This window comes from Anomaloglossus baeobatrachus, chromosome 2 (assembly GCF_048569485.1).
Source record: "Anomaloglossus baeobatrachus isolate aAnoBae1 chromosome 2, aAnoBae1.hap1, whole genome shotgun sequence".
Taxonomy (NCBI): Eukaryota; Metazoa; Chordata; class Amphibia; order Anura; family Aromobatidae; genus Anomaloglossus; species Anomaloglossus baeobatrachus.
Window position 1 is genome coordinate 787,938,192 of NC_134354.1, and position 12,779 is coordinate 787,950,970.

At 43.8% G+C, this 12,779-nt stretch overlaps 1 protein-coding gene across 1 annotated transcript; it reads right to left on the minus strand.

The window, feature by feature from the left end:
* Nucleotides 1-4,168: 4,168 nt before the first annotated feature.
* On the minus strand, nucleotides 4,169-5,170 carry LOC142290757 (olfactory receptor 6B2-like). The gene has a single exon (XM_075334748.1). It carries the CDS (start codon nucleotides 5,168-5,170, stop codon nucleotides 4,169-4,171), a length of 1,002 nt encoding a protein of 333 aa, XP_075190863.1.
* Between the last annotated feature and the right edge of the window lie 7,609 nt (nucleotides 5,171-12,779).

The window sequence follows — 12,779 nt, forward strand, 5'->3', positions numbered from 1 at the left end:
AAAAAATGTAAAAAAAACCCCAACAAAGCCCAAAAAACTAAAAGTGCAAATCACCCTCCTTTTGCCCCAATGAAAATAAAAAAGCAATAATAATTAAAAAATACACATATTTGGTATTGCCTCGTTTTATCAAAATATATTACGTTGTTTTTGGCTGTGGCATTATTGTAATACAAAGTTTCATCTATCCCACAATGGTCTAATTAAAAAAGCAAACTCAAGGCGCGAAAAATAAGCCGTCCCTGAGGCCCAGATCCCAAAAAGTGAGAACCCTACGAGTCTCGGAAAATGGCGACAAAAGCGCTATTTTTTACAAACTTCTGAATTTTTTTAACCGCTTAGCTAAAAGTAAAACTATACATGTTTGGTATCTATGAACTCGTACCAACATGAGGCATCATAACACCAGGTCAGTTTTTGATAGTAGTGAACATGGTAAATAAACCCCCTCCAAAAAAATCATGCAATTGCACTTTTTTTTGCAATTTCACCGCACGTGGATTTTTTTCCGCGTTTTCCAGTACAATATGGGGGCAGAATGAATGGTGTTGTTGAAAAGTACAACTCGTCCTGCAAAAAACAATCCCTCATGTGGCTATATTGATGAAAAATAAAAAAAGTTATGGCTCTTGGAAGAAAGGAGTAAAAAACCCAAAAAACGTAAAATCGCTCGAGGGTGAAGGGGTTAATTTTTTTTTTTAAATGTTAAAAAGTAATTGATGAATCTACAGGGGGGAAAAGTCTGAAATTCCTTCTCAAAATTGTGTAAATCTTATTTACAGGTACAGGAAGGTGGACTGCACTCTTAAGGCTATGTGTCCACGGTAGAATGTACCTGCGGATTTTTCTGCATGAAAATCTGCGACTTTCGCGGCAAATCCGCACCCGCGGATTTGCCGCGGATTTTGATGCGGATTTTTTTTTTTTTTTTTTTCCCCATTCTATACCCAAAATCCGCACCAAATCTGCAACAAACAATTGACATGCTGCAGATTTTTCCGGATCAAAATCCGCGGCAAATCCGCAGCGGAAAAATCCGCAGCATGGACACAGCATTTCCAAAATGCCATTGAAATGGCTTGGAAGTGCCGCTGCTGCAGATTTTCGGGAAATCCGCGGCAAATCCGCGGCAAATCCGCGGCAAAATCCGCGGTAAATCCGCAGCGTGGGCACATAGCCTTAGGATCAGTAATTGTTATTGCTGTTGCTTCTCCTGTTATCTTGCTGTACGCTATTGACAATTCAGTGTTTTGTGACTGCTAGTGAACTGCATATAAATACAATTTACATATTCACTGCTCCCCTCACCCACCTCCCAGTGCATTCACTATCACTGCTGAGAGGGGGGAGGGAGCATGGGGTGCGGGAGGCAGTGCAAATTCAGTTCAGATTTAATATCACTGATGCCAGCACTGACAGAGGGAAGGGGGAGCCCATATATACAGATTGTATTTACATAGGCTTGACTAGTTAGTATGCCACACTGAATTCTCCGGAGCTTACAACAAGATAACAGGAGAAGGTAGAGCAATAAAATGCACTGATCCGAAAAGGTCTTCAATATACTTTAAGTTTACTTAAAGATACAATATTAATGTTACCAGAAAATCATGTGACAGATTACCTTTAAGAAAAGGTAAAAACTAGCGATAGAGTAAATTGCCAAAATCAAATTTTGGCAGTTTCTTCTAATTTTGTAGGGAACCTCGATTTGAATTTGAATATATTCATTGCAAATCGAATGTACAAGGTTTTTTCAGACCACAGAACATAATAAGCAATTGATCATTGATAAATTGCAAAGTTTTCGCTCAGTTTCAGCTTTAAAAACTCCTCAAAAGACATATTTTGATAACATTTGTAAAATAATTACATCAGGATTAAAAAACTCATATGAAAATATGAACTGTACAACTTTGTGTGTGTGTTATGGTTCCCGTTTCTGGGGATCTGCGTGTCTCCTTATCCTTTGCTGTGGTCTGGCTATGCTATATCTTGGTCCCAGGTCTGTGTGGCGCTGAAGACTATGTTCTGATTCCATGCTACTGAGCATGTGCGAGCGCTGGAGACTAAGTTCTATCTTGGAGCCACTGCACATGTGCGGGTGACATCATCGCTGACACGAGGTCACATGTCTCTGACACATTCTAAGCCGATTGGCCGCTGGTCATGTGCTTATGACGTTTTGCTCTGTGATAGGCCAGCATGACATCATTGCTGACGATTCTCGCAGCGGATTGGCTTGTGTCCTCCATCTTGGATGAGGCACAGAGTCTATATAAGACCCTGACGCACGCTGCTCGGCGCTCAGTCCTCTTAGTTCCTGCATAGGAGTAGACGCTCTGTGCATGTCCCTTGCGGCACCTATTCTATCTAGGTGAGCGTTATGGGTAGGGTAACGCTCTTGTACCTTGCAGCTTATGCCGTGGTCCGTATCCTCGCACCTTAGAGGAGCGGACATAGGCAGGTGCTTGCTGCACATGGTCTGACTGAGCCTCGTGGTTCTACTCTGAGGTGAGCGCTATCGGTAGGGTAGCGCTCCTGTACCTTTCAGCCGTACTGTTGTCCGTGTCCTCGCACCTTAGTGGAGCGGACATAGGTAGGTTAGGTGGTCGTTGCCTTCTAGGGTAACGCTCCACTACGCTGCCTCCTGCAGCAGTCCGTATCCTCGCACACTAGGGGAGCGGTTATAGGCAGGAGTTTCAAGCTAGCAGCCTTGCTGCTGTCCGTATCCTTGCACCACAAGTGGAGCGGACATAGGTAGGTGCCATATTGCACACACTACACCTAGTCTCTGTGACTGTAACTGAGACAGGTGCTTTCACACTCACAGACTGTGAGACTTCTATGCACTTTTATGTTGTGTTTCTCACTCTTTTGCATTTCCAGTCCTATGTTATGCTAAGAGGTAGTCGCTGTGACTTAAACAGTATACGCCGCTATTGGCCTTGGTGACACTGTGACGCAACAGTGTCAGTACCGCTTTGGTGGTACAGGTTTCCCCTATCCTCTGCCCTACTCTGCAGCAGAGCTCTGCACGGTGGACCCTGACTGTCGGATAGCTTTCCATTCCCTTATTCTCCGACAGCCCCCGTAACAGTGTGTTATTAATGTAGTTACTTTGTGTTCTACAATAGAGATGTTTACGGAAAAATCAAGACCACATTTATTTTAGTATTCGGAGAAATAATCCAGGTAATTTCAAAGGGTTCATTTACTTTGTCTTAGAAATGTAGTGGTCCCCAACTCAGCCAGACCTCCAGCACGGTAGACAATGGTGGCTTCAGCTGTGGGGGAAACGGTAACTCCCGTCATATTGTTATGTTGTTTAGTGGAGCTCATCCTTTACGGGAAACCTAATTCTCGTGTTGTCCATGATGCCATCAGAAGAAAATACATACCGGATTTTTCGTTTTATAAGACTCACTGGATTATAAGATGCACCCCAAATTTAGATGAGGAAAATAGGAAAAAAAAAAGAATGTTAAATGAGGGTCTGTCTTATAATCCTTGTGCGTCTTATAATAGCTCACCAGGGGGGCAGCGGTGGTGGAGTGACTCAGGGGGGGTCACAGGAGTCAGGGCGATGCTGCGGGCTCGGAGGAGGGGTTGTCGCGGCTCAGGAGGGTCAGTGGATGGAGGGTCGGGGATGCTGTGGGCTCGGAGGAGGGAGTGTCACAGCTCAGTGATACTGTGGGCTCGGAGATATCGCAACGGGCAGCATTGATCTTCTGGTGCACTGCGGGCGCCATTGATCGGCTGGCGGTTAACACGATGAATTTAATAAGAATGGCCGGGGAGGCAGCACATGTGCAGATTGGCCTCAGCGGCCATTTTCTTGAAGTCCATCGCATCAAGTGCCGGCAGTTCAATGGAGCACGCAGCATGCCGGTAGATCAATGGCACATGCCACCGCGATACCGCAGTTATTGCCGATCTTCTGTCCTGTGACCCTCCTGAGCCGCTCCACTGCAGTGACACTCCCCCTTGCTCCGAGCCCTCAGTACCAGCCGAACCTGCGCCACCACCACTGCCCCTGTAAGACATATATCAGGTTATAACACGCACCCCCATTTTCCCCCCAGTTTGGGGGAAATAAGTGCATCTTGTAATCTGGAAAATGCTGTAGTTGACCAACAATTAACCTTAATTGCTGATTTTCATCCAGTTATTTTCTGCGATTGACGCTTATGGCAGATATAGGTATGGCATGCTTATTTATTTTAGTCCATTTTGACCAAGCGTTTGTTTTCTGTAAATAATCAACAATCCTAATCCTAAGGGCGTGTGTCCGGACGCCATAGATCAAAGGGTTTAACAAAGGTGGAATAATGAGAGCAGTGCTTGAGAGAAGGACGTGAATGACAATCGGGAGCTTCACATTGCCCAGCCGGTACCGGATGAAAACAAATAAGAATCCAATTAAAAAGACAGAAAAGTTGAGTAGATGGGTGACCAGCGTGTGGACGGCTTTATGATGGGAGTCTCCTGAGACTTTCATGCAGACAGTAAATATGTGCAGATAAGAGAAAACGGTGACGGAGATGGTGACGCCTAAGTTGACGATGGTACCAGAAAATGAGTAGAGTTGACTGATGGAAGGGTCCACACAAGAGAGAACAATTATGGACATATTGTCACAAAATACATTGTTAACTCTGTTCCCACACAAAGGAAGAGTCCCTACGAGTATACTTGAGATGAGAACAAGTGTAAACGTCACCACAAATGATCCAACCATCAGGTTTAGAACCTTCTCATTAGTTATCAAGATGCTGTATCTCAACGGGTTACAAACGGCCAAATATCGGTCAAAAGCCATTATGGTGAAAGTGGTCATTTCATATAGGGCAAAAACTGAAACACACAAAGCTTGAGTTAGGCAACCACCATGAGTGATGGTCGTGGATGAAGTGATGAGGTCAACTATCAGCTTCAGGAAAAAAGACGAGCTGCCGAAAATTCCATTAAGGAGCAGATTACTTACGAGGATGTACATAGGTTCATGTAACCTTGTATCTGTGAATACCAGAAATACAATAATAATACTTAAGAGTACAATGAACAAATATAAGACAATGGACAGGACGCAGTACAGGGACTCGAGTCCTCCCATCTCCTCAAGTCCCAGGAGGAGCAGATTTTTGCTGATGTTGAACACATTTTCCATGTTGCCTGAAGATCTTGAAGAAAAAAAGATTCAGAAGAAGTCCAAGTATTATTATGGAAAGATCTGTCCAGCTGCTTTGAAAATTATGTAGATTTTTCACTTAGTTATGACAGTCCTTTTGTGAAAGTAGAATTTCAATGAAGAAGACCATGCTGCTTAGAAGACCTAAAGAAGAAGTTCTAGGATGGAGAGAACCATAGAAGTCATGAACATCATCCAGAATCTAGAAGACCCAACGAGTAGGAAGTTAAACCTTCAACTGAAAGCAAAAAAGGATAAGACTGGACAGTAATCTTGTCTTATCATGGACCTATTACCAGTACATCAAACTCAATTATACGATAAATGGTAAAAAGTAAACACAAAGGCAACGACCATCAATGAGATGACAACTAGACAAGTTGTGAACTTATCAATGAGAATCCTGAAAACCCAATGAGAACACAGGGAGGTCTAGGTACACACTATTCATTTATCAAAACTGTCTCAATCCTTGAAATAGTCAAGTCAAGTAGTGATGAGAGGATCTCTATCATCTTCACCGAGTTTCCCCCCAAGTTTGATTCATGATGAATACATTTGCAAGAATCTCAATACTTGTAATTACTCAGAAAATACAGTACATATGGGGAGAGGGTATCGAGAAGACCCTGCTGACGATAAGAGCTTCAACTCTACAGGAGATAGAGAGAGAGGACCCCACTGACCATAAGAGCTTACACTCTACAGGAGAGAGAGAGTGATAGTACTCCACTGACCATAAGAGCTTACACTCTACAGAAGAGAGAAAGGACCCTGCTGATCATAAGAGCTTACACTCTACAGAAGAGAGAGAGTGATAGTACTCCACTGACCATAAGAGCTTACACTCTACAGAAGAGAGAAAGGACCCTGTTGATCATAAGAGCTTACACTCTACAGAAGAGAGAGTGATAGTACTCCACTGACCATAAGAGCTTACACTCTACAGAAGAGAGAAAGGACCCTGCTGATCATAAGAGCTTACACTCTACAGAAGAGAGAGAGTGATAGTACTCCACTGACCATAAGAGCTTACACTCTACAGGAGAGAGAAATGACCCTGCTGATCATAAGAGCTTACACTCTACAGAAGAGAGAGAGGACCCTGCTAACCATAAGAGTTGACACTCTACAGGAGAAAGAGGACCCCACTGACCATAAGAGCTTACACTCTACAGGAGATAGAGAGAGAGGACCCCATTGACCATAAGAGCTTACACTCTACAGGAGAAAGAGGACCCCACTGACCATAAGAGGTTACACTCTACAGAAGAGAGAGGACCCCACTGACCATAAGAGGTTACACTCTACAGAAGAGAGAGGACCCCACTGACCATAAGAGGTTACACTCTACAGAAGAGAGAGGACCCCACTGACCATAAGAGCTTACACTCTACAGGAGAGAGAGGACCCCACTGACCATAAGAGCTTACACTCTACAGGAGAGAGAGAGAGAGAGGACCCCACTGACCATAAGAGCTTACACTCTACAGGAGAAAGAGGACCCCACTGACCATAAGAGGTTACACTCTACAGAAGAGAGAGGACCCCACTGACCATAGGAGCTTACACTCTACAGGAGAGAGAGAGAGGATCCCACTGACCATAAGAGCTTACACTCTACAGGAGAGAGAGGACCCCACTGACCATAAGAGGTTACACTCTACAGAAGAGAGAGGACCCCACTGACCATAGGAGCTTACACTCTACAGGAGAGAGAGAGAGAGGACCCCACTGACCATAAGAGCTTACACTCTACAGGAGAGAGAGAGAGGATCCCACTGACCATAAGAGCTTACACTCTACAGGAGAGAGAGGACCCCACTGACCATAAGAGGTTACACTCTACAGAAGAGAGAGGACCCCACTGACCATAGGAGCTTACACTCTACAGGAGAGAGAGAGAGAGGACCCCACTGACCATAGGAGCTTACACTCTACAGGAGAGAGAGAGAGAGGACCCCACTGACCATAGGAGCTTACACTCTACAGGAGAGAGAGAGAGAGGACCCCACTGACCATAGGAGCTTACACTCTACAGGAGAGAGAGAGAGAGGACCCCACTGACCCTAAGAGCTTACACTCTATAGGAGAGAGAGGACCCCACTGACTATAAGAGCTTACACTTTACAGGAGAGAGAGAGAACCCTGCTGACCATAAGAGCTTACACTCTAAAGAAGAAAGAGAGAGTGAACCATGCTGTGCATAAGAGCTTACAGTCTACATGACAAAAAGGACCCCACTAACCATAAAAGCTTACACTCCACGGGAGAGAGAGGACCCCACTGACCATAAGAGCTTACACTCTACAGGAGAGAGGACCTTGTGAGGAATCTATGTCTACAATTTGATGACCATATTGTGAATATTGAATGGAAAATAAATTGTCTGTGATGCCGGCTCATGAACTGAGGCCACATATTCACCTACATATGATTACCATGTTATTAGCCATTATCCTTCACTTACAGTCGCAGGTGATTGCAGGATGAAGTCCGCTGGGAGGTCTAATAAACACAGTAAGAAGAAATGTTTTTAAAAATATAAAAAAACTACATTGGAATGACCACCCTCTCCCTCAATAACAAAACGAAAAGAAAATTAAAATATATACATATTTAATATTTCTATGTCCGTAGCGGTCCGATCTATCAAATTGTAAAATTAATTAATGTAATCAGTAAACGGCTTAATGAGAAAAACAATATAAAAAGCTACATATGTGATCTCTTGGACTTTGCAACGTAGCAAAAAATGCAAAAAGAGGAGCTGAAAACATTATCACAATCTCAAAATGCTATCAATAAAAACAACAGCTCAGGGTCATCTGAAAATGTAAAACTTTAGGGGTCTCGGTAAATGGCGAAACAATTTTTCCAAATTTTCAAGTATTTTTTCACTCCTTAAAAAAAATTATGCATGTTTGGCGTCTCCACAATCATACTTACCTGAGCAATTTTATTGCACTTCAATTTTTTTTTCTCTCGCTTTCCAGTACATCACATAATAAAAGGATGGTGTTACTCAAAAGTACAGCTTGGTGTCATTCAAAAGTAAAGCGTGGTGTCATTCAAAAGTACAGCTTGGTGTCATTCAAAAGACCATCTTGGTGTCATTCAAAAGCACAGCTTGGTGTCATTCAAAAGTACAGCATGATGTCATTCAAAAGACCAGCTTGGTGTCATTCAAAAGTACAGCTTGGTGTAATTGAAAAGAACAGCTTGGTGTCATTCAAAAGACCAGCTTGGTGTCATTCAAAAGTACAATGTGGTGTCATTCAAAAGTACAGCTTGGTGTCATTCAAAAGAACAGCTTAGTGTCATTGAAAAGTACCAATTGGTGTCATTCAGAAGTACAGCTTGGTGTCATTGAAAAGTACCGATTGGTGTCATTCAGAAGTACAGCTTGGTGTCATTCAAAAGACCATCTTGGTGTCATTCAAAACACCAGCTGGGTGTCATTCAAAAGAACAGCTTGGTGTCATTCAAAAGTACAGCATGATGTCATTCAAAAGTACAGCTTGGTGTCATTCAAAAGTACAGCTTGGTGTAATTGAAAAGAACAGCTTGGTGTCATTCAAAAGTACAAGGTGGTGTCATTCAAAAGTACAGCTTGGTGTCATTCGAAAGAACAGCTTGGTGTCATTGAAAAGTATTGATTGGTGTCATTCAGAAGTACAACTTGGTGTCATTCAAAAGTACAGTTTCTCCTGCAATAAGAACAAAACCAAATAAGGCTTCACTTTTTTATAGACAGAAAAATAAAAATAGTTATTGCTTTTGAAAAATAGGAGGAAAAAACGAAAATGCAAAAATGGAAAATCACTGGTTGGGAAAAGGTTAAAAAAGCAAAAATTAAGAGAAGTGTTTATACATTTTTTGCTTTTGATCTACATGAAGGAATGATTGAAGATGTGGTAAATACTAGAAAATGTTAATCCTAGATACAGAAAAATGGAATGCAATCGATTTGTGCCGAATACTGAGCTCTGTGTAACTCCACCTATATCACTGATTGGCTGATTTCTGTGTACACTGTGCATAGGCAGAAAGCAGCCAATCGGTGTGATAATCTCCTGCTGATAAAATAATGGGTTTATAGAAACGACAGCAAGCAGCTCATTAAGTGACACACCACTGGAATCAGGGTCTCAGCCCCTACATCATGCTGCTCTCAGATTAGGTAACAAGAATCTGATGACAGATTCTCTTCAAACTGCAAACATCTCACATGCCTGAAAAAAAAATAAGCAGGTCCCTGATAACTGAGCACAGGGGCGCAGGGACTTTATTTCTCCTGTGCAGCGTCTCAGCATGTAGGATGAAATCTTTCCATATGCGGAACACGGCAAAGCCGATCCCCGGAAGCAGCACGCACCTTTGTTGAATACGGTGAAAGCCGATCCCCGGAAGCAGCACGCACCTTTGTTGAATACGGTGAAAGCCGATCCCCGGAAGCAGCACGCACCTTTGTTGAATACGGTGAAAGCCGATCCCCGGAAGCAGCACGCACCTTTGTTGAATACGGTGAAAGCCGATCCCCGGAAGCAGCACGCACCTTTGTTGAATACGGTGAAAGCCGATCCCCGGAAGCAGCACGCACCTTTGTTGGATACGGTGAAAGCCGATCCAGATTTGCTATTAAATGTATATTTGTACAATATTTAATATGGAATATTTCGATAGAAGAAAGAAATAATTATCGAATGTGCGTCTTTATCCATGGCATACGTTTCCAGTTTCCTTGCCTAGAATCCACAAGAAAATACTTATTGAAAGTTAGAAAGAATTAAAGATTTTGCCCCCTACTTTAATATTGCTGGGCTATCCTACTGAGTGTTTCCGGCCACTGGCAACGAGAACAGCTGATCGGCGGGGGTGGCGGGTGTCAGACCCTGGCCAATCAGACATTGATTGCCCATCAATGTAAAAGTAGTGGTCAACCTCTTTAAAATAAAAAGCTAAACCCACTTGCTATAGTTTGTCACAACAAGAAATAACAAATAAAGTAGATGAATTGTCATGAGACGATGACAACCGTCAAGCCCATATAAAAAGCAAAGCAAACAACATTCAACTGCTTAAAGGGACCCTATCAGCAGGTTTCCGCAATGTAAGCTGTAGACAGCATGCTGCAAGGGTTAAAACAGAGACATCAGCCCTGGGTCTGTTATCACAGTCTTTTTTCCTGCAATGTTAGTTTAAGCCTTTTATCTTTTCATTAGTGGGTCTCAGCAGTGAGTGAGCTGTAGTCCATCTACACTCCCTTCTGTGATTAGCAGCTTGTGTCTATGGAAATGTACACTGAGAGTCTGGTATGGGTGCAAAATCTACAATCTTTCACTGTGTCAGAACAGCTGCAGACACTAATCTAAGTGATACACTGTTGAACTCAGGGCCTCTTTGCCTACATCATGCTGCTCTTAGTTAAGGTAGCAAAAACCTGCTGACAAATTCCCTTTAAATTGTAACCTTTTTGATAACCCACTGCATAAAAAAACTATTTTTTTTATTTATCTATTGAGCAGTATTTCTTTGTAATATAATCCATCACCCAATCTTACTTCCTCTTCTTCTTCCACTGTGTGGAAAGGGCTGTTTCTGCTGCCTTGCACTTAGAAGAGCTGTTTTGTCCCGCCGGTCTATCAAATATCCGTTCTCCCATGTGTCAGCTTCTCTGCTTCCCTCAGTTGTGCTCAAAAAGAAAGTTTGTACATAGTGTCTGAGCATTGAAGAGGAAAGCAGAGAAACTCATAGATATCTGCTCGACCTTCCGATCAAAACAGCGGCTCCAAGTGCACGAACAAAGCAGGAGAAACAGCACATTCTCCATGGAGTTCAGGATAAAAGGAAGCAAAATGAGATGATGGAATATATTACAAATATTCATATCTTTGTAAAGAGTGATAAAAAAAGCAAGTTTAGTGTCATGATGTATTTTACCTTCTCACTGTATTTGCTGTAATACTATGTCTTGGGATGTAAGTAACCATACCTTCCCCCCCATCTCCTGTGTCTCTGGGCCCATAATGCAATTATCTCTTGTCCACACAGCCAGGGGAACTTCTCATTGTTTCGTAAGCAGTGGATAACGCCAACTACACAAACCTGTAGACATCTCGGAGCCAACCTTCTAGAATCTTCTAGTGGGCCCAACCATTGCATAGACCCCTACCCTTGAGGGGCGGGCCCACGAGCTCAGACAATTCACTCCTGTTTCTAAATGCAGTTGGGAGCTGAGTTTTGAAGAGGAAGGGAGCGAGATCTGATTCTGCGGACAGATCTCGCCGTCCAGTGGATTGTGTGGGATTTCTGGGACTCTGAAAAGGACTATTCATCTTGATCTGGCACTTTGGATTATCGGGAGGTGCCCCCGAATCTGTTTTATTTGGACTTGTCGTGTGCCGTTCCTGTATTCCTGTTAGTAAACCTGTTGGATCATCCTCAGCCTGTTGCCTCTCCTTGCTCTGCTGTACACCCCGTCACAAACTGGTTGGCAGCGGTGGGATCAGAGCAGAAGGAATGGAGGACAACGGCCCATCAACAGCTGGAACCAGAACCTCAGAGTACAAGAACTGGACTGCGGTGAACCTACAAACAAAGGCCCGTGAACTGGGAGTCAGCTACAAGGGACTCTCCAAGGAGCAGCTGATTGAGGCGTTGGAAGGAGTTTGCTCGCAAAATGACGCTGAGGAAGGATCCTCCCAGCAAACGGAAGAAAGACGGCAGCCGGAGGTAAATACCCAAAAAAGTCAGTGGGTTGTGTGGTACGAGGAGGAGATGGCCTTGTTGGGAGAGGAGACCACCATAGAATATAAGATGGAGGTCATGCGTGGAGCTAAAGAGAAGGAGCGCAGGATGGAGGAGATGGCATTGCTGGATAAGCAGCTCGCTGTGGAAGCCGCTAGAGGTTCCAGACAGACTGTAACCCCAGCACTCATCATGAGGGAACTTCCCAGAGTGTCCCGCAAAGACTTCAAGCAGTTTAATGAGGCTGCTGGTGACATTGAGGGCTTCTTCCAGGACTTTGAGCATCAGTGTCGATTAATGGAAGTCCCAGAAAGGGAGCGCGTCCGGCATCTGGTTGGGCTCTTAGAGGGTGGAGCTGCCGCAGCCTATAGAGCTATGGACCCTCGGTGGAACTGTGAGTATGCGGATATTAAACAGACTATTCTAGAACATTATGCTGTAACGCCAGACACTTACAGGACTCAGTTCCATACTTTAGCATGTGATGAGGAAGTGTCTTTCAAGATGTATGCCCACAAACTCAAACATCTGTGGCATCGTTGGCTGGAGGCAGAGGAGGCCTTAACCTTGGAGACCGTCCTCCAGGTCCTCCTAAAAGAGCAGTTTTACTTCAAGTGCCCCGCTGAGATCCGGGAATGGGTGCGTGAGAGGAGACCAGAGACAGTGGAACATGCTGCCGCTCTAGCTGATAAGGTGCTCACTATCAAGCCTCAGTGGAAGAAGCTGCTAGCAGAAGGAGCAAAAATGACCAGCTCCCCAACACCAGAGGTTCCTTGTCCTTCAGTACACAATGTTCCTCAACCTCCAAGATCACCACCTCATGTGGATACCCGTGTGT